Source organism: Myodes glareolus, chromosome 9 (genome assembly GCF_982192425.1).
Source record: "Myodes glareolus chromosome 9, mMyoGla1.1, whole genome shotgun sequence".
NCBI classification, from domain to species: Eukaryota; Metazoa; Chordata; class Mammalia; order Rodentia; family Cricetidae; genus Myodes; species Myodes glareolus.
Window position 1 is genome coordinate 27,375,966 of NC_142034.1, and position 21,907 is coordinate 27,397,872.

The 21,907-nt window shown below is 48.4% G+C and overlaps 2 protein-coding genes across 3 annotated transcripts in view; both read right to left on the reverse strand.

Moving 5' to 3' along the window:
• Positions 1–6,854: 6,854 nt before the first annotated feature.
• Slc35b1 (solute carrier family 35 member B1) lies at positions 6,855–13,289 on the reverse strand. 2 transcript variants are annotated; one of them, XM_048446970.3, is made up of 9 exons: positions 13,063–13,289; positions 12,305–12,408; positions 11,584–11,714; positions 10,963–10,993; positions 10,263–10,420; positions 9,258–9,384; positions 8,251–8,357; positions 7,949–8,102; positions 6,855–7,142 (listed from the first exon to the last, which is right to left on the reverse strand). In XM_048446970.3, exons 1-9 carry the CDS (start codon positions 13,272–13,274, stop codon positions 7,090–7,092), a joined length of 1,077 nt encoding a protein of 358 aa, XP_048302927.1. In that variant the 5' UTR covers positions 13,275–13,289; the 3' UTR covers positions 6,855–7,089. The 2 variants fall into 2 exon arrangements, with proteins under 2 accessions (XP_048302927.1, XP_048302928.1); XM_048446971.2 differs by having other exon boundaries at positions 11,584–11,689; positions 13,063–13,080.
• Positions 13,290–15,740: 2,451 nt separating this feature from the next.
• Positions 15,741–21,907, reverse strand: part of Fam117a (family with sequence similarity 117 member A) — a 44,041-nt gene continuing 37,874 nt past the window's right edge. Inside the window, exons 5-8 of the mRNA XM_048446969.3 lie at positions 21,638–21,772; positions 19,778–19,979; positions 18,483–18,633; positions 15,741–16,900 (exon numbers count right to left, since the gene is read on the reverse strand). Of these exons, the coding sequence (XP_048302926.1) occupies positions 16,600–16,900; positions 18,483–18,633; positions 19,778–19,979; positions 21,638–21,772 (789 nt within the window). The 3' untranslated portion in view covers positions 15,741–16,599. The remainder of the gene's footprint in view (positions 16,901–18,482; positions 18,634–19,777; positions 19,980–21,637; positions 21,773–21,907) is intronic.

The window sequence follows — 21,907 nt, forward strand, 5'->3', positions numbered from 1 at the left end:
AGTTCCATCCTAACCCTTCACGCTCCTCCCTTCCCTACCGACTTAGATTGGTTACTTCCTGTATGTGTGTTCGCTGCAATGACTGGACAGGTGTCAGGATTTTGGACCCTTAACATAAGAGGATCGGAGATAGAACAGTTAACTCTATTTGAGGAAGACAAATCAGTTAACCCTTGAACTAAGTCATAAACACTTGGTTATGTGTTTACTTGTATCACCCTCCCCCAATGGGAATCATAGGGGAAGGGTTCCAGGCAGCCTTCTGTTCCACAGTCTCTCTGGCACACAGCACGTTGCCACGGTCTGTCTCAGCGCATACCAATGCAATGTGTTGAATGAACAGAGTGGCTAAAAGTACCAAATGGAAAAGGGGATTCCAAGCGTAGGGAACTCTGGGCACAAAGGCATGACAGTAAATACCATACAAGGGAAGCTGCAACTGGTTCCTGGTGAATGGGAGCGCTGGGAGTGTGAGGTGAGTGGGATGGAGCAGGCTGGAAGTAGCAGGAGTCGACGGAGGGAAAATAGACACCAGTGGGCTCCCGAAGGGCTTTTTATGCTGCCTTGAGAAGGTAACCGGGGAACCTTGGAAGTGATTTCGGAGCGAAGTGACAGGATCAGGTTTTTGATTCACAGAAATAGCTCTGGCAGGGTGTTAGGGTGAGAAGTGAGCTCCAGGGGGAGGACAGAAGCAGCAAATAGAACCTTCAGTTCTGTGTCCCCCCCCCCCCCCACCTTTCTCTTCCTGAAGCCCCCAGCAACCCGCCTGAAGAATCTATTCTAGGAGAGTGGTGCCCCCTGCTGATAATGTCTGGTACTGCACTTCCCTGGACCACCGGGGAAATAAAAAATTTGGCCCTGAACAAAAAGTACCTGGAAGCCTTGAGCACAGAACTGCGACTTGAATGAAAATGAGAGCGCCTCCTTAGGAAGAGAGGGGCCCATGAGGACATTTTGGATAATGACTAATGCCAGATAAAATATAGAATGCTGGCTAAATTTGAATACAGAGACATATACCAAAAATGTGTTGTTTATCTGAAACTCAAAGTGAGATAAGCAGCTTGTATTTTTGTTCATTAAACCTGGCAGCCCCGGAGAGTATCTGGAGGGTCCAGGAGGAAACTGGAAATTCAACTGGATGGACTGCTGTGGCTGGTGTACCACTAGTGCCCTCACCCCTTTGCCTCATCCATAAAGCCACTGAAAGCAAGTGTGTGTGTGTGTGTGTGTGTGTGTGTGTGTGTGTGTGTAAGAGAGAGAGAGAGAGAGGCAAGGTCTCCCTACATAGCCCAGGTTGGTCTCGAATTCACAAAAATCTGTCTCCCAAGTGCTGAGATTAAAGGTGTGTGCCACCATGCCTGTCTGGGAAGTCGCTTTGAATTAAAGAAGCCCATGATTATGATGGATCTTGTGTATGGAGCCCCCAGGAAGTCTGAAAGGAGTATGGACCCTTTCTCACATAAACATGAGCCCTACTTAGTGTATCACACACACACACACACACACACACATTTCATGCACACTTCATGGAATGTCCAGCTTTCGTGTATAGAGTACTTGCAGGTCTGTGGTCTGAATGTGGCAATTCTAGGATCCCAGGTAGGAGGAAACGCATCTAGTCAGATCTAAGATGAAACATGGTGCGTTTGCTAGCTGTGAACATCTAGATACCACAACCAAGACTGAGGATGGGGAGGAGCACAGGCCCCTTGTCTTGGCATTGGCTTGAAACACCTCCCTCTTTTACCTTCCCCAGAAATCACAGGGAGTTCACTCATTTGAACTTCAGGAGAAGGGAGAAGCAGCAAGCTGCACTTGAGGGCTTGTGTCCCTGCAGGCAGGAGCTGCTCACAGAATAGTTCTCGGTTTCTCAGCCCTTTGGGTCTCCTGGCTCCTTGCATTGACTGAATCACTCAGGGTTTCAAGTTCCTCTGGGTCCTCTTCCCGCCCTTCCTACCAATGGCAGACAGGACTCACTGGCTCCATGTCTGCAGAGCATACAGTGGCTACTCTCCAGTATATTCTGGAGGACACTGGGAGCTGGCTGATTAAACCAGTCTGAACATACTTAAGGGAGCTTTCAGGAAGAACCATCAGAGACTCCTTGCAGCCCCTCTTGAAAAGCCCCTGGGACCTCCACAGCCTACCCTCCACCTGGCCTCACAGAGAGGACAAAGGCCAGGAAAGGTTGTCTTGGGCAGAGGCCAGGGGAGGTCATTTGGGGCTCGCAGATTGTTCTGAATTATGGACACTCTCATCCCAAAACTTGTGTCTTTTTCAGTGTACTTGGTTGGCCATTGTCCCTCTGCTGGGACGCACTGTGGAACACGGCCTCCAAATTGCAAGAGCTGTGAAATGAACCCGGGGCTCCCCTCACGCTAGGAAAGTGTTCTGTCACTGAGCTACACCCCCAGCCTTTGTTAATTTTTGTTTTGAGATGGGGGCTTGCTAAATTGTCTAGGCTGGCCTTGAACTTGCCAACTTGCCATCCTCTTGCCTCTGGCCCTCGGTAGCTAAGATTACCAGAAGTGAGTCATAGTATTAGCTCAAACTGAAAATTCTACCACACGAACACTCCTAGTGAGATACCCTTGATGTCTAATCAAAGAATATATTTATTTATGTAGTACTAGGGATTGAACCTAGGTTTTCACAAATGACAGCCTCTGAGCTATATCCCCAGTCCCGGCTTATCTTTTTTTTTTTTTTTTTTTTTTTTTTTTTTTTTGTCCTTTGGCTCAGGAATCTCATGTAGCCAAGGTTGCCCTTTAAGCTGCTATTTAGTTAAAAGGACCTTGAATTTCTGAACCTCCCACCTTCGTCTCCTGCAGAGTGCTGGGGATGCAGGCATGTTCTACCATGTCTGGTCTTAACATTGTGCTGGCAATCTAAAGTGCTGGCATGGACTTCATGCATACTCAGGCAAGGACCCCACCAAGTGAACTGTATCTCCTCTCCAGCTCCACTCATTAGTTAGTTCATTTGGTTTTGGGTTTTCTTTCTTTCTTTCTTTCTTTCTTTCTTTCTTTCTTTCTTTCTTTCTTCTTCTTCTTCTCCTCCTCCTCCTCCTCCTCCCTCTCCCTCTCCCTCTCCCTCTCCCTCTCCCTCTCCCTCTCCCTCTCCTTCTTCTTCTTCTTCTTCTTCTTCTTCTTCTTCTCCTTCTCCTCCTCCTCCTTCTTCCTCTTCCTCTTCTTCTTTTTCGTTTTTTTAGAAAGGAAGAGTCTCATGTAGCCCAGATTGATCTTGGACTCTGTGTGGAGTCAAGGATTAGCATGAATTCCTGAACCTCCTGTCTCCACCTCCCAAATGCTGGGATTACAGCATGGTAACCACGCCCAGCACTCCCTGCCCCCACTCTTTAAATTAGGCTCTCATTAACTTGCCCAGGTTGACCTTTAATTTGCTACCTGCCTTGGCCTCACAAGTAGCTGAAATTAGAGGCAAATACCACCAGGCCTGTCTACAGAGAATAACATTTTGTCCAACATCTCCTGCAAGTGAAAATGGAATTTATCATCGAGATGGTGGGATGACTATATTCTCTTTGGAAGAAAATGGATAGCCTCTCCCAACATCTTTTAGTTAGAATGCTCTTTTCTGAACTGTAATGGTGTTGGGCATGGCATTCGACGACTTGTAATCCTAGTACTTGAGATAAAAAGCCCGGGGTTAGTGTGTGTTTCTTAATTATATGTATGTGTCTGGGTTGTGGTGCATGCGCGTGAGTGCAAATGCCCTCAGGCAAAAGGTATTGGATCCTCAGCAGCTGGAGTCATAGGTGGTTGAGTCACCAACATGGATACTGGAAACCCTGGTCCAGTCATCTGCAAGAGCAGCAAGAGCTCATAACCCCTAAGCCATCTCTCCATCACCTAGACAGGCGCTGAAGTTTAGTACCAACTGCATATTGAGGTCTAAGCTACCCTGGGATAGATGAGACTCTGGCTCAAAACATAAAACAAAGCAAAATAAAGTAAACCATAATGGTAATAGAGTCTATGTTTCCATTCTGTTTTTAAAAAGCCAGCATTATTTACTGTCAGTCCCCAAGTTCTTTGGAAGTTCTACTAGGAATTTCCAGAAAATCCAAACAGCTCAGCTTACTGAAGACTAAGGAAGTCCCAAACCCAATATAGAAAAACAAATCAGGCTCCCTGCCCCCACCCCGCCCCGCCCTGCCCAAGCTGATCAACCATCAGCTGATGCACCTTGGTGAATTTTCGGCTTCCTACTTCAAATGTGGGAGGCTGCTTCTGGCCCAAGCTCTCCCCAGGAGGGCCTTAAGGATAAGATGGCACAGCATAAAGAGCCCTGGGAAAGCAGGAGCATTGTAAACATGTGAGCTCACTGCTCCTGAAGACAGCTGGTCTGTTTTCAGTGGGAAGGGCTGAATGATCCCACAGAGACTGAGGGCAATTTCTCTGCCAGGGCATCTCGGGGAAATGACCAGTTCTGCTTGTAAAATATACAAACTGTTCCCTGACAAGTAGAACCAGCTATTGGAGGCAATGGGCCTCCTGAGGGGCTTCACTTTTCTTCCTTGGAGGGCCCAAGTCCAGAAGACAGCCATAATTGGAACACATCCCAAAGACCTACAGCTGGTCACCTAACCTTCTGGCTCTTGGGTTCTCCTATCTCAGAAAAACAGACATGTGTTTGGTGCTCCTTGCAAGTGTGTTACGGGGAGCAAGGGCACAGAATCTGTTCCTTATGCAAGATCTACAGTAACAGTACCTTCCTTGCCACATCCTTTTAAAAGCAACATCGTTTTTATTTCTATGGTTAATTCTAGAATAGCTTCCCTTAAGATTATACCCCAAATAGCAATTGGGCTATTCTTCCTTGCTGTAGGCCAAAATGGCAAATCAGTTTATCAGGAGCCTGAGCAGAAAGACCCAAACAGAGAAAGCAGACCTTATGTTTTGACCAAAATAGAGCTAAACACAACATAGCTCGTAGAAAAAAAAAAAACACAGGGCTTAGGGAAGTCTGCAGGCTGGGTTCCTCCCTTCTGCACATAACTGAGAATTAACTGCAGAGGAGGACCTTTGATCTTTCAAAACCCGAGGCATCAGGTTTTCCAGGGTTAGCAGATCAACATCGCCTGTTTGAACTTGCCTGGCATTTCAGTATCGGGCCTGTTAGAGACCGACATAGAGCTGACTTAGTCAACTCTGGCCTTCTCTTCCCATGCTCCGACAGGTAGCATGCTGGTAGGAACAAGCTGGTGGCTTAGTTCTTAGGTCTCAAGTTGAGCAGAACATTGCCTCAGCTGAAAACCATAGTCCCGCCACGTGTTCCCACAGAAACTAACTGGAGACAGCAGACCAGGGGTGAGTGCGAGGCAGCTGAAAAACCACCTTTCCTGCTGAGCAGGGAAGCCAACGCTCCAACCTCTCCAGGTTTCAGCTTCTGACACCTTGCCCGGACACCTTCCTGCTTATCACTTGCATTTCTGAGATGTTGTGGTTTGTCTTCCAGCCTCCCTATTAGATTATGAGCAAGAGGCAAGCACCAGTCCTAGTTATCACTGAAGCTCCTGCATGCTCACTGGTAGTACCGGAAGTGTAGGATGAGCAGATAGGAATACCCAGGAACTGAACTCCCAGGCACCCAGCTGGCAGGACAAGCTGATCCTATGAGCCATCTCATCTCAAGCTGCTGAAACCAGTCTCGGTGACCAGCACTGGATACTTTCAAAATAGATAAATGGCAGGGAAAACTGATGCTTCTTGTTAGAACAGTAGATACAGACGATGGCCACCTGTGGGACCCTAGCCCTGCTGATAGGCTCTCATCCCCAGCCAACCCACAGAACACCCAAGAACTTTGACTCCAGCAGAGGAAACAACCTTCACGGTGCTGAAAAAACAGGGAGAGAGGAAGTAAACGCTACCAAATAGATTTAAAATCCCCCCCAAGGGGAAGGAGTTCAAGAAGAGTCAGCGCATCATGACACCCAGTCCCTAGGGAGCATGAGGAGTGTGACCAGGGCCAGGGCGGGGCTTAAAAGGCTGGGCAGAGGGTGGCAAGGCAGCACTCAGGAAAGAGGCCAGGCTCCCATCTGGAGAGCCAAGGGGCGGGGGCTGGAACAGATGGGAGGAAAGTTGCAGCTGGTGGCAATGCACTTTCATGTGTAAAGTTTGGTCCTTGGAGGATTGCGATCCAGCTCTGAAGGCAGCAGTGGGCAGGTGGCTCTGCTCCACGCTCCTCCTTCTCCCCCCCCATTGCCACCCAGAGCACTTGACAGCTGCTCTGAACCAGGACTCAGCCACCCTGCCTTCCGCCAGCATCCCTTTCAACAGGCAGAAGCTGGCATGGTGACACCTTGGCACGCCAGAATGGCAGAGGACTGAGATGCTTCAGCTGAAGGGGGCAGGGGAGCAGGAGGGACGAATCCAGGCTCCCCAAAGGGGGCCAGGTGGACTGAGCACAGAAGGAAGGAGGGAGGGAGTCAGGAAGAGCATGTTCAGGGACCTTGGAAACACGTTGATGATTCATGCACAGGTTCTCGGCGAAGACTGGCTGAGGGGTGCAGCAGGGGCAAGAAGCGGATTCTGAGGTCCTGGCCCGTTTCAACCTCTAGGTGTTCCTTGAGAACACACCTTTCATTTTTTGGCGACTCGACTCGTTTGCTGCCGTGCTTTGAAGTGATTTTACATCCTCTGGCTCAAACAGCCAGCCACCTGTCTCAGCATATTTAGAGCTCGCCCGTGGGAACAGAGGCTGCTGGCACAACCCTGCCAACTCCCAGAGCTCCCCCTGCTCATACACACTTCTGTGCACTTCATGGGGGAGCCTTAGCACCCAGCCTTGCCAAACCCAACCCAGAGAGCAGTAGGGTCTCCAGCTTGCCTTTGTTCTCTTTATTTGTGCTAGACTGCACAAAACCAGAAATTAGCAACCTGTCTTGTTAAAGCCCAAGTGCTTTGTTTAGAAGATTCGATCTTGCTTCCTTTGATTTTATTTTTTTTAATAAAAAGATTGGAACCCAGTCCCTTTTTGTGACTGAGTCCATTTTCCCAAGATGTCACTGTTGGAGATAATAATTTAAGTGTTTCTGGAGTGGAGGAAGCCTCTCTCTTCCTAGTGGGAGGTCTTCTTTGTTCCTTTCCCAAACTTGGCATCAAGACCGAGACCTACGGAAAGGAGAGAAGCTGCTTAAACTTCAGGAGGACATGAAGCCTGACAATGATTTGAGGAAGCCGGCCTAGCTTCCCAAAGGTGGGCTTTAGACACAACAAACTTTGTTTGGAGACAGGGTCTCACTATGTAGCTCTGGCTGTGCTATAACTCACTATGTAGACTAAACTGGCCTCAAACTCACAGAGATCTGTCTGTCTCTGCCTCTGAGTGCTGGGATTAAAGGCGTGCACCACTTTGCCCAGTTTTAGGTATAACAAACCTTGGAAGACTAATTTTATGTAGCTTCTTCAAAGACAACAGAATGATAGCAAATGAAAAGAAAAACCACCAAGACACTGGTAACCCACACATACCAATACCAAAACAAAAATCAGAATCAAAACTTCCCAGTTATTTCTTTCAACTCTCATACAATATCATAGGTTGGCAGGGGAGTAAATATCAGACTCTGTCCCACTCAGGATCTTGAAGGTTCATGTCACTAAAGGAAACCACTAAGATGGAATGCAGAGGAGGAAGGCAGCATTAGAAACAATGCTTCCTTTTCTCCTTTAGGAAAATTTTCTTTAAAGTCACAAGATAAGCCAGGCAATGGTGGTGCATGCCTTTAATCCTAGCACTCGGGAGGCAGAAACAGGCAGATGTCAGTGAGTTTGAGGCCAGCCTGGCCTGCAGAGCAAGTTCCAGGACAGGCACCAAAGCTACACAGAGAAACTCTGTCTCAGGAAAAAAAAAAAAAAAAGTCTACCATTTCCCCTCTGTGGCCCCCCTGGAGGCACTTGCTGGGGGTGGAACTCACCCAGGAATACCAGCACAGTGCCCACCCACTGCATGAAGCTGATGGGGTTGGCAAAGAAGATCACAGAAGCCAAGATGGTGAAGAACTTCCGTGTTGTGGTGATGATGGAGCAAGTCAGAGGACCAAAGTACACAACCGTCATGAAGATAAAGCTCTGGAAAGAGGAAGGCGTGTGAGACTCCTGAGCAGGGCCATCAGAGATACAACAGACACCAGGGCTAGCTGGGCCACCCTCTTCTCCTAGCTAGTCTTCCGGACTGGCCCAGGAGGGAAGTCAAGTTTGCCTCCTCCAAAGAACTCACCTGACCCAGGGCACTTGTCAGGCCAAAGAGCAGGATGTTGTAGATGATGGTCGGGTACCTCTCAGCAAAGCTTAGGAACTCCCAGAGCTCTCCAGTGAACAGGATCCCTAAAAAATTCAGGAGGTAAACAGCTCATCTTATGCTTTTCCATACACCTGCATGCAGCCTGCTCAAATACCATGAGGGAAGCTGAGCGAGGAACCATATGTAGAGTTTATTCTGGCCTGGTTCGCATCTTTCTCAAATTTTTATCTAGTTACAGACATTAACTTGATTTTCCAAGAAAGGCTTACTTCTCCTAAATTAGCGATTGATGTTGGGTATGTTTGGCTTGTGCCTGTAATCTCAGAACTCAGGAAACTGAGGCAAGAGTATTGTGAGTTCTAGACTAGTCTGAACTACAGAGTGAGAAATGTCTCAGAAAACAAAACCAAAGTAAAACCCAAAACCAGCAAATTAAAAGCAGAAATCCTTAGCTGCTGCAGACAGTGACCTTTAGGTCTCCGGCTCAAGGACACTCCTGGAACAGGTCCCTTCCAGCTACCCAGCTACCAATAGTCTTCTTCACTAACCACATCGTGCTACATGAGAAATACCTTCTTCATGTGCTCAGATTTGAGAGGTTAGGAACCACTGGTTCCAAATAAAAGGATCCATACATGAACTCCATTCAGGGTTCTACTAAATTGGCAAGCACCATAATAATGTCTTATTTGCTTTATGAGAGAGAATGTTCCTAGATCCCCGTGTGTGTTCCACCATTTAGCTTCTCATGACATCTAGCACATGTCTGCCCCTATTGTGTCGGACTCAGGGAGCAGAGAGACATTGCCAGCACAGGTCTTTCCAGGAAGGTCTCTCAAGGGTTAGACAGAAGGGCATGTGGGAACTAAGTCAGGCCCTTGGCCTGCACAAACTTAGCAACTGGCAGCAGAACCAGAGATAAACGGATGAGAGCAGTCTGCCCTCTGGTGATCTGTGCAGAGAACAGCAGAATGGCTCCTTACCAGCACCGAGCAGCAATGTGGACCAAAGGTTGATGTTCAACATCATGTGGTTGGAACCTGTTTGGTAATGAGCCCGCATGTGGTCCTGGGAAACACCTGTCAGTCCATCCAGGGTCAGAGACAAGAGCTAGGGAAGGAAAGGGAGCAGCTGGCAATGAGGTGGCCAGCAGGGCCCCTTCCTAACCCAGGACACAAGACCTTCCCCTAAGGCACTTCAAAAAGCTCCTGCCCTAAGACAGAGTCTCAGAACTAAGTTGCTTGTGGTCAGGTGTAGTGGGTAGAGAGAGATCATGCGAGCTGTCCTTCTGGCAGGCACTGGACTGACAGACTAACTGCATCACAATGGACTGAAATCAGAGTAGAGCAGGAAGACCACCATTTCTCAACGACGAAGCCTACAAACTGGTGCTCAGGGCCTGGAACAGCACAGTGAGCGGGCTCCTCTTACAGGGTGCCTTTCTGCTCAGTAAGAACTAACTCGAGACTAGGTTCTGAGATCTGACTGCCTGGCCTGGACTGCCACTGATGCATGTGACAACAGGCAAGTGACTCAGCCTCTCCTCAATTTCACTAGTAAAATGGAGATAACACTACCTGTGTTAGGAGATGGTTATAAAAGTTAATCAATAAAAATGGGAAGCACGTAGGACAGGGCCCAACACTCAACGATAGCGCCTACTGATTTGAGTCTGGCTTCCATGTTGCCTGAAAACCTAGGGAGGCACACGCCACTCCTTCCTTCTTGGCTCTTGGGTCTCTCTGAGCTCACTCCAGAATCTAAGCACAGACCCCAGAGCACTCTTCTCCAGGAGAGTTTGCTTAAGCTACAGCTAAATATTTCAGCCTTCTTACTGTGGTCATAGCAGAGCCAGGGTCCTTGCAGCAAAGACCAGCGACAGGACTCAAGGGACAACATACCCTCCCTTGGTTTTCTGCCTGCCTCAGCTGGGGCTGTCCTTGGTGGAATCTGCTAGAAAAGGCTGACTTCCCAAAAGGACTGCATACCAGAAGCAGCTCTCCAAAGCCGACTGTGTGCTCTTCTACCCCAACCATCTTCTTGGGCTTGTACATGAAGAGAGCTACACCAGCCACAATTAGCAACACACACAGGTACTTGGCCAGGGGGTACTTCTTCTTCAGGAGGGTCACCCCAAGGAGCATAACTACAGGGGAAACACAAACAAGAACAGTGACAGTTCAAGCATCCACTGTTGTCAGCGACCCCAATACCCTCTTCCTGAGAGCCATGTCATGATGAGGGAGAAAAGAGGGTGAGAGCTGGGAGGGGTATCAGGCTGGCGGCCAGATAAAGATGATTGAGCAACAGGCTTGAGTATTAAATAAGGTGGAGAAGGGCAGAGGACAAAAGTCCAGGCAGCAAGAGGGCGAGGACCAAGGGAAAGAGGAGACAGTGAAAGGAAGAAAATGCAGCCCAAATGGGACTCAGGGTGTGAGACGACAGTGTAAGCACAGGGGACACCACAATGGCTGAGGACACATAGCAGGCAAGGTCAGCTTCTGGCCCCCACGCAGTCTGTGTACACCACAGGAAGCAACAGACGACAGAAAAATCTCTAGAGAGATCTATGCCGGGATGGTTTTACCCAGAGGGACTCAGAGCTCTCGGGGGGAGAGAGAGAGAGAGAGGGGGGGGGGGGGAAGCGTGAGCGTAGAGCACAGAGACCGGACCAGCTTCTTTGCTTACCTGGGATTGGCTTACAGGATTTACCGAGGACCTGAAATGAAAGTGAGCAAGTAATTTCTGAGCGCCTGTGATGTGCCAGGAATTAGAGCAGGTGCTACATTGAGGGGTATTAGCACTGGACCTCTATCAGAGAACTTGGCCTCAAAAAGCAGCCTTACCACAGCCAAACACATACCATACCCCAATTCTATAGTCCTACATTCTACACTCTTAGACTGTTTTTTTTTCTCTCACCCATTTTTTTCTTTTCCTTTCTCTTTCTTTCTTTCTTTCTCTCTCTCTTTCTTTCTTCTTTCCTTCCTTCCTTCCTTCCTTTCTTTTTTTCAACATAGTCTCAAGTAGCCCAAGTTGGCCTTCAACTATAGCTGAACCTCTGACTCTGATCCTCCAGCCTCTACCTCCCAAGTGCTGGGACTGTATGCATGTGACACCATGCCTGGCTCATGCAGTGTCGGGGATGTAACCCAGGTCTTCATGCAGGCTAAGCAAGCTCGACCAACGGAGCTACATCCCTAGGCCCGTAGGATTGTTTCTTTCTTATTTAAATCAGACTTGAGGAAAGACCCCTTAGTCTTGTCCACACAATTTTGAGCTGACTCTCATCTCACCCTGAGATTTCACCTGAGTTGGATAGTTGACAAACTGTAGTGCTGAGTTGCTGGAGACCATGGCACCCACATAGGAGACAGAGCAGGCAGCATAGAGCCAGGTCCGAGTACGATCCACCCTGGCAGTGTCAAAAAACTGGATCACTGGGAGAAGACAAAAATAAAACAAAAACAAACAAAACATACAAGAGAAACCCGGTGGGGCAAGGATGGACCATAAAGTAAAAGTTGAGGCCAAATGAAAGGAACTTGTCTGTCAAGCAAGACAGCTATTTCTATCTACTTAAGCTGAGAAATCTCTGAAAATTATTCATCTCTCCAGTTTCCCTTAAGCTTAACAAGACCACATGCAGAGTGGAGGCAGGGAGTCACTGAATCCCTAGAAAGGATGGCTTAACTCTGCCAATAGGTTTCAAGGAACAAAGACACGTTTGAAGCTGTCATACAAAGCAAAGTCAAAGGGATAAAGGGGAAAATGTTCTAAGTATTTTCAATGGAGATTTAGAACACAGACGACCCAGTCATTTCTGTCTCAAAAGTTGGTATCATTTAGAGACATAATATTTTAATCTCATTTCATAGTCATTAGTTTTACAGACCGCAGGGAGGCTGTTTAAACACTCCAAGAGTACGGAGGTAGGGAAAACTTAAGATTTTAAAGATGAATTCATGTCTAATACCGAGAATATGGGGAAAAGGAGGGTGCACCGAACAAGTTACTATGAGGTACTCACAGATCTTGGCAAACACAGCATTGATCACACACTGGATGAAAACCAAAGTTAAGGCAAAGGTGAACGTCTCCTGTTTGGGTCCTTCCCCATACTTCCCTCTTGTTCTAAGATGAAATGCAAGGAAAAGAGACAGGAGAAATCAGTATGTGTCACTCGGTGTCATCAAGTATTCTCAGAACCATTAAGGGTTTTGGAAATATCATGCTTTTGTGGTGCAGCGAGAGTTGGTAAGAATCATTGAGTTTATTTACCCAAAGGGGCTGGTTTGATTTAAACCTAGAAACTACATAGGCCAACCTACTGTTATCATAAGCCAAGGAAAGGATATCGTAAAGAATTATAGGTAGGGGCAACAAGGGAAGTCAGATAGCGGGATAAAAGTATCCCCAGTAGGAAAGCAAGACCGAGAGCAAAAAGATTAACGGTCTGCAAGAACCTGAGAGTTCAATAAAAGACATGGGTCTCAGGTCACGGAACACTCTTGTAATCAATAAAGGCAAAAACATCTAAAGGAAGAAGACTCACATCCCAAAACTCCAGAGGCCGTCCCTTTAATTTTAGAATTACAAGGATGCTCAGCTGCCAAAGCATAATAGTAGAGTGCAAAAAGAGGTCAGAGGGCCGAGTCGGAAAAGAGGAAAACCTATACCAGACACAGGAAGCCTGAGGGCCGGGCCGTAAAGTGGGCGGTGGGCACTGGACGCCGGCCCTGGCTGGGGTCTATTAGCAGTCCTGCCCCCCCCCAAGGGTGTACTCACATCTTCTCCTGTAGGATCCCATAGTAGAAATAGCAGACAAAGACACCCAAGAAGCAGAGCGGCAGGCGCAGCCGGTCAGGCACCAGGGATCTGCTCGCGGCCATGAGACGCACCGACGAGTCGGCCGGAGACCCGCTCAGAGCAGGTGGCGGTAGCGGCGGCGAAGGCGAAAGCTCCAGGCGGACATCGCCGGCCGGCGGCAGGGGCCTCATAGGAGCTGCGTGCGACCGCCGCCTCGAAGGACTCAGCAGCCACCTCCACAACTGCCAGCTCACAGCTGCCTAGAGGGAACGGCCTCCCGCCCCGGCAGCAACATTCTAGGGAAGAAGGAAGGTCTTGAAACCTTGACTCCATTCCTGGTGGCCCGGAAAGCACGCCATATCGAGGTTAACCCCTCATCCCCTAGATTTTCCGATCAGGCAACGCCGAGGACACCTACAACCTGGAGCTTGGCAGGGAGGCCTAGGCGATAACCCGGCGTATAGTGATGACGTATAAGTATGTGGACGTTATCAATTGGCTATGCGGAGTGAAAATAGACGAATGGGCGGAGAAAGAGGCGGTGAGGCCAGGAAAGTGAATCAAAAACCTTTTGCGGTCAACTGTCAGGCCTCAGCTGGGTCCTAACGCCAAGATCTCTTTATAGAGCCGTAGCGCCCTCTAGCCGCTGCCCAGCGTCAGCGACTCCAACCCGGTCTACGGGGCATTCAAGGCCTGGCTGAGGGATGTGGGTCCACTGACTTCACCAGGCTTCTAAGGCAGGAGGCCAGTGGGGCACGCTCCGTGATCAATCAGGGCTCTTGTCACTTAAAGGCAGCATAGCAGTGTTACTTAAATTCCGAGCCAGAATTTTCTTTTACAAAGTTTTCTCACTCTGTAAACTAGGGGTAATTAGTAATAACCACCCTGTCACCCTTTGAATGCTCTGAGGATTAAATGAGCTACGGTTTACCAAAGTGTTTTATAAACTGTAAAGTGCTCTGTGCAAGTTTGAGGTATTATTAGTCATCACAAATTCTCAACTCCAATCGTATTTCCTCACCTCTTGGAGGTGCAAACTTCAAGTTTATTGAATTTTTTTTCTTTTTAAAAACAGGATCTCGTGTAGTTCAGGCTGCCCTCGAACTTGCTATGTAGGAGAATGACCTCGAACTCACAATCCTTTCTGCTCCATCACCCAAGTACTTAAGTGAATTTTTTTTCAAGAACTTCCAATTCTCCAATGAAGCAACTCCTCAGATACACACCCCTTCCCATTATTGGGATCGTCCTTGGACTCCTCCCCAATCCAATGATTGAGTCTCCACCTGCTCAACCATAATTGCCAAAGCAGGACTAACCACAGAGCCCCAACCCCCCACCCATTACCGGTCCAATTCACAGGCAGCCATGGACCTCCGGCCTGCTTTTCTCTTTTAGCAGCCTGGCTCCTTTGGCGCAGCCTCAGGCAAAGGAAGGAAAAGCCAGGCAGCACCACACCCATCACTGGGGACCTGACTCACTAAGGCTTTGGGGAGAAGCCAGACATCTTTCAGGGCTAGGAGGACTAAGAGGAGATAGGGTCTGTCCCTTGCCTAGTGTCTCCTTTTGGGAAGAATTCCCATGCATTTACTCTTGCCCATTGGCTCACTGCCAAATCGCAGACACTTCCATGGAACCAAACGGTAACTGGATGAGTTTTGGGTTCCATTTCTGCCTCTTTAATTTACCACCTGGGACCTCAAACAATTCACTTGACTTGGGTTGAGTTTCCCCGGTAGAAATCATGGCAATATAGTAACCAGCGGGAGAGCTCTAGAAAGCACAAGCTGTGGAGAGAAGTGGTCAGGGTTCCAATTCTTATTCCCCAACTTGGTAGGGTCTTTTCAGAAAAAGTTATTCAATCTTTTTTTACTTTCCTTCACTCATAGAGTGGCATTTATATTTATTTCTCTCATCCAACAGGGTCATATTTCCAATGATATTTCATTTAAACCCCTAACTTGGTTAGGTGGTGATTACCAAACCAATGGATAGTTGTTGGGAGAGCCTGGCCTAAGGGTCTGTCCTGAGGTCTCCTGAGATAGATATAACCGCACCCATTAGGGTAAACTTTCCACCCAATAGAATGTGGATGCCCTTTGCCGAAACAGAATGCTGGCATGGCAATCCCCACTTTCCTCAAGTGTCTGGAGCTCTTACAGTGCAGCACTGAGAGGCTATGGAAGGACAAGAACAGTTTCTGTGTCCCATCCAAGGCTGCACACTATGCCTTGGGTCCTCACAGAGACATAGCATGGAAGCTAAAACCTTAACGGTGTCTTAGCTGCATGCAAGTCACTTCCTGGTCTCATTTCCCTGCCAGAGAACCTGCAATGCCAAACTATCTCCCTTTAGTTGCCCTTGTGTTCTTGCTCACGTCACTGCCCTCAGGAGCCTTTTCAGACTCTTGCTAGCCCCTGCCTTAGAGAATCCTGTATCACTTTCAGGACACACCCTGCTCTCCATTCTAGACAAGACTTCATGAGGCTACCATGAGTGTGTCTTTGTGAAGAGTCTAGCAAAGCCTATCCTTACAGCAACTAGACCATGACGTGTTAAACGGAGGCTCCTTCTCTTGAAGACTGGTTAGAGTGACAGACACAGAGCCTTCCATTCCAGCACACTCTTCCCATTCCAGGCATTCAGAAAACCCAAACTGCTGGAGTACTTATTTATTTGGTCTATTAACATCAAGATCTGCAAAAAACAACTTCTAAACACAAGATAAGAAAACTTGAACATTAACATTCTTCAATTTTGTGTAAGCTCTGCAGTACAGAAAATATACAAACTTCAAATAGCTGCAAAAATAGTGTCTTTGGGAGAAAATAGAGTTTCTACATCGATACAAGAAAAATAGGCATTTTTCTAATCCACCCCAACCCTGGGGCAGGTGGAGGGAATGGAGCCACCACGTGCCACCTGCAGGAATGCCAGCTCTCCCTCTTCCCACTATCCACTTGGGGCTGGGATGCTGCTTAAGACAATCTTTAGTCAGGGTAAAAGTGAGATGAAAATGCCACTTGGGAAATCTCATGGTCCCCCTGCCAACAGCTGAATTGGTCAAGTGTTCTGGCCCTGAGGACCACTTTGGTCAGCTCCTCTAGGGAGGAGGCGTCAGGTCTGATCTCCTCTGTCTCTAGAGGTGGGGCTGTAAGAAGTCTGTGGCATCTCCCTCTCTCACTTGCAGACAGCTTGTTTCATAACGAGAGCCTTCTGTAAGTCATCTGAACTCACACCCTGGGCTAGAAGACTCAAGACCTCCTAGTAAGTGAGGGAAGCCGCAGGTACACAAGTGTAAGTTGTGAGCTGCCTAGCTGCTAGTGGAGAAGGTAAGTCTCCTCCCTTTGGAGGGGCTGACGTCCACCAAAGGACCTGGGGCTTTGACACAATAACTGAAAGTGCTCAAAGGCCAAGAGGGAAGGGCTCCTCCATCTCCCAGCTTGGGAAGCTAATGAGGAGCTTGCCACCAAGGCACTGGTCTCCATGGTAAAAGTGTGTGCAGGGGTGGGGGACTCAGACTACCAAGGAGCTCTGGAAAAGTACGGACTCTTCTGATGGCGGGGTGCGCTGCCATGGCTCAAATGGCAGTGAGGAGGCCTTGGAAGCTTCTAGATCCTTCCGAGGTGGTGCCCTGGGACTGGCAGGAGGAAGAGGAGAGCCAGGGCTGGAAGGGCAGTTCCGGAAGATGAAGCCCATGCTGGGGAAGAGGGGCTTGATCAAGCTGACAGGGCAGAAGGCTGAACCAGTCGGGTTGAAATGGACTTTGTTCTTGTCAGGACAGGAAGTCAAGAAGGCCAAGTCTGGACCTGGGGACCTGAAGGATGGAGAGAGACACAGACACATAAGTACATAGGAAAACAATTAGTGCTCCCAGGGCACCCTGGGAGCTGGGTCCCTGTTCAGAGAGGACAGTAACCTCAACAAAACCTGAAAAACTCTGCCACTTTTCAGGCCCCTCAGGGCTCATTGCTGCTGTAGTGGGTTTTGCCTGAAGCAGGGCTCCCAGCCTTAGCCCTGTTGACATCTGGGGTTGAATAATTCCCTGTTGCAGGGACGCTGGTAGAGAGGCACTACCATGCATGTCACAGAACATTTAACAGCATGCCTGTACCAACCAGACATCAGCAGGACCATGTCTCCTTCCTAGTTATGATAATTAAAATGCATCTAGGGCTAGGGGTGAATGTGCAAGGCCCTGGGTCCTATTCCACAAAATAACAATCTATACATATAAGGCATTTCTCAGCAGGAAAACTGGTAAGATGAAGAAAGCCCAGGAGCTCTTAGGGAATGACTGATCAACACCACCTTCCTTAAGGGGCTAATGCAGAGTGGGAATCTGGATGAGATGACTGTGAGACTGCCTCTAGCTTCACGCTGTGATGTCATGTGGACAGTCAAAGCCTCACTTCCATCTATGTTCACGGTGTGGAATGAGGGAAGCTCGAAGAGTCCAGTCTGCATAAGCTAAGGAAGAAAGCCTCTTCTCTCCACAGTGCCTCAGAGGACCACCAGGCAGAGTGGGAACAGTAACAAAGACTGCTGACAGTGCTTCTTTTCCAGAACGCCTACCACCATGGGTTGGTTCTCTTTCTTCTCCCTCAGTTGAGATACAAATGGTGCCCTCAATGCCCGAAACCCAGACCTAGCCAAATCTTTACTCCCACACCATGACTAAACTTCCTGGCTGCTATCGAAACCACAGCTTCCAGTGTGAATCTGCCCAAATGAATAGAAAGCTGCAGGAGAAAATAGAACAAGCTCTCCCAGACCAGCAAAGGGGACTGGAGTGGCCTCTGGAACTGTCATACTCAAACCAACACAGATGGTAAAGAAATCAGTGAATGGCTTCGGAACTATCCAATAGGATTTGAGAATATTCTAAAGCTCTTTCTTGCAAGAATTAGAGATTTCTTTCTGGAAGGTCACAACACTAGAACTGAACAGGAAACCAGGGGGTAAAAAAGTACGGGCATGTTTGTTTATTCTCTTTCATTCATTCATACTCTGTTGGCCTATCCGCCTGCCCCCTACCTCTCTGATTATGGTCTAGCAAGTCCTTACACTTTCCCCAGGGATGGTTAAAAAAAAAAATAGAAGGAACAAAAGGCTTAGGTTTCAGATCTCTTTCCCTTCCAGCTCCCGCTGCGCTTGTGGCTGGCATGTGGGCAGAAAGCAGGTTTCTATGGAGATAATGATAAGCAAAGATTTAAGTGCCCAGAGTAGGTAATGTCAACAAGTTTGATCATGGAAAATCTGCGAGACTGATAGTCTGATGCTGACAGCACCTCTAGACTGGAAAGAGTGGAGACTGAAGAACCTGTCAGGTGGGGTAACATGGGCTTACCCTCTGTGCTGTCCCTCCCTCCCATGCCCATTCCATGGGATGTACTCACGTGGCCTCCTCAAACACACGCACTCTCTCACAGCCTTCTGGGGGCTCCCGTTTGAAGACATAGCTGTGATTGGGCCGAGGAGAGGCAGCAAAGGCGAGGACTGGAGATGGACTGCCCTCTTCTAGGAAGGCTGGGTGGCCTGGAGAGGAGGCTACAAACACAGCACGGTTGAGTCAAGGGGGAGAGAGGAAAGCCTCCACTTTCCTAAGCTCCAACCTTCTGTGCAAAGGGGCCACAAAGCTCTGCTACTCAGCATATTTCATACTCTGCCATTGAGGATGGGGGAGTAGCTCAGCTGTAGAACACTTACAAAGGAGTAGGAGGCCATGGGTTCTATTCCCAGTACCACCACCAAAGGGGACAAAAGTTGCTGAATTGATGGGAAAAGATTCCTTTCAATCCTGTATTCCCAGGAGCCAAGAGAGTGCCTGGATCTCTAACATGAAGGAAACTACCTGCTGTCCCTCTGACTTCTCCTGGGAGCAGTGCCCTGCCTGAGGAACACTGTAGCTTCATCCTGTCTGCATTTTGGAAAAGCTATCCCCTCCTCGCAGAGTCCTTCCATATTAACTCCAAGAGGCAACCTTGACTCTACCCCACTCGGAGGATAAAATTTCTCTCACTTTCTGTCCTGTAACTGCACTTTGCCTAGGCTGCAAATATTGACTTTATCTGTGTTGCTCTTACATTTATTCCTCCTCATTCTGTGCTCTGTTTATTTCCCTTTCCCTGTGAATATTGTTAGATTGTGCCCTTGGCTAGCCTACTTCATGGGGTTAGTGTGAGCAGTGAGTCAGATGGTGTGGACAACAGTACTTTCTAACATATGGTGTTAGGATTCCTGACTTATGTTCTAAGCAGACAGCCAAGGTGTGCATGGGAGAAACTAGGGATTCAGAGCCAGAAAGTTGAGATGTTAGTCTGGGTCAAACATGCAGGACGTTGAGTAAGAGACTGCATTGTTTTATCTAATTTATAACTGCCTTGAAGCTCTTGCTGGATATGAGTCAAGGGGTCCCTTGAATGGAGATGCACTGAGTTTCTACCTTGAACCTCACCCAAATAACAGGGATAGGAAAGGCTGCTTTTTTGGGTTAGAGACTTTATAATAGAAACTAGGAGTCAAAATGCTGTAGAGCCATTATTATACCAGGTAGAGTGTGCAGAACAATGACTCACAAAGACACTAATTGGTTCATAATAATGTCAGGCCTGGAACTGTTGAGAGCAAAGGCCAATGGAGCCCCCTTCCTATGGCCCAGAGCCAGCTCTAGTGCCTCGGTTTCACGACTTACCTTTGTCACTGGGGATGGATGTCAGCTCCTCAGTGGCACCCCGGTGCTCCTCACGGCTGGCCTGGCCAGGAGGCTGGGGGGATGCCAGTGGCACAGAGGGAGAGCTGGTCATGTTGCCTGGCTCCAGGAGGAGGAGGGGATGGTCACAGCTGTTATTCTGTGGAGGAGCTGGGGCACGGTGCCCATCAGGGACCTCAAGTATCTGATGAGGAAGGAGAAGAGACTCAATCCGGGGCCTTCTCGGCCTGTGACATTGCAGCGACACCCCAGGAGACTCCCTGCACCTTCTCTCTTAGCCTCAGGGATAAAAGACTGTCATTCTCAAGTCATTTGTTCCCTGACCTACCTTCAGTCTAGGACAAACTCTCTGTTTCTCCCAGAGCACTTTGTTCTTTCCTTGAGGCATGTTAGTCCAATGTACAGTGACGTTCATTTGTGTGATGTGATCAGTGACCCTCTGTGTACGAGTCTCTTGGACACAAAGTTGATTGATACACAGGGTGACATAAGAGGGGCAAGGTACCAGAACAGCACACATGCTATAAGCCACTGCAGAACAAATGTGCAGATGGTTATCATACAAACATTGAATACCTAGCTCCCTCCTTTTTAAACATCTGATGGTATCTGAACCCCCAGTGAACGAGTTGTGTGCATGTGTTTGAGCGCATATGAAATTTTACATATATCCAATTTAAAAGGCAGCCAGAAGTCAGGTGTGGTGGTTCATGCCTTTAATGCCAGCACTTGGTAGGCAGAGAAGCAGGTTATTTCTGTGAGTTCAAGACCAGCCTGGCCTACATAGTGAGTTCCAGGACAGCCAGAGCTACATAGTGAGACCTGTCTCAAAAAACCAAAAAATAATAAATAAAATAAAAATCAGCCGGTGGATAATTAACAAACTGAGGCCTGTATCTATCAGAATTACGTTCATACTGCCCAACTGCTGTTCCGTAATTGAACTGTGTCAGTATAAAAGTGTGCCCAAGACTGCAAAGGAGGTCGCTGGTCTGCAGGATGGGGGTAAGGCTGTGGATGTCACCTGGGCATGAAAGACTGATCAATGCATGTCACCAGTAGAGACAGAGGGATGGAGGCGGTGACTGAAAGTGAGGTGGCATGAGCTGGGGCACATGTGGGCGAGGGTGCCCAGTCCTCAGGGGCCTGTGTGCTGCCGCTAGCTAGGGCCCTCCTCTATGCTCATTCGTCATAGTTAATCTAACCTCAGTGGAAACAATCTCTGGGCGTGTCTGTGAGGCATTCCTTAAATTAGGTTAACTGAGGTGGGAAGATCCACCATAAATGCGCATGGCACCATTCCCCAGGCAGGGGTCCCAGGCTGAATAAAAAGTAAACTCAAACTGAACTGCTTCTTGGCCATGGATGCAATGTGAGCTACACAGTGAGATCCTGATGGAAAAATAAATAAATAATAAATAAATACAGCCAGTTGGTAAATAACAAACTGAGGCCTACACTGAGCATACCCAGTCCCTAAATGAACCGTGTCAGTATAAGAACTGACACAGAACAGAACTGTCAGTCACACCCTCTTGTTGCCATGGCTTCCCGAGCCTATGAGGAACCCAAAAGAAGCATTTTCTTCCTTCACTGCTTTGTCAGATGTCTGTCACAGCAATGGTAGATAACTAACACGCCTGTCCCCACCACAAGGCCTTCCCTAGTGACACCCTCCTACCCCTGCTGTTCTTATGCTGAAGTCCATTTGTGTACTTCTGGAAGGTGGTGTTTACAGGTCATTGCTCAAAGAGCTACAGCGTGAGAGGCCCCAAAGAGTGACACTGTCACCTGCCCTTGTGCAGGTGCAGCCTGCCGGTACAGTCAGCAGCCACCACTCACCCTCAGCAGCTCTTCTTCACCCTGCTCCTTCACAAACACCTCTTCCAGCTCCTGGTTGAGCCCTTCTAGACTTCTGTGCAGGCAAGGGCTGAGTCGCAGGACAGGGGATCCTGGGGGGAAGCTGGGAAGAGATGCCTAAGCAGAGACAAATGAAGCAATCACATCAAGTCCCCACCAAGTCCCAGGCAGTTTCCAGTTACGACCAGGGGTGATTACTTTCTTCTTAACCTTTTTTCTACATGGGGGGGGGCCGGGCGGGGGAGACTGGAA

Excerpts from the sequence above, each read along its gene's own strand:
- Slc35b1 (XM_048446970.3), bottom strand. The coding sequence starts at position 13,274 with ATGAGGCCCCTGCCGCCGGCCGGCGATGTCCGCCTGGAGCTTTCGCCT. Across the intron at positions 10,421-10,962 it reads ATCCTGTAAGCCAATCCCAG|TTATGCTCCTTGGGGTGACC; the intron begins GTAAGCAAAGAA and ends TTTCCCCTGTAG. Across the intron at positions 7,143-7,948 it reads CACTGTGCTGGTATTCCTGG|GTCTCGGTCTTGATGCCAAG; the intron begins GTGAGTTCCACC and ends TCCTTTCCGTAG.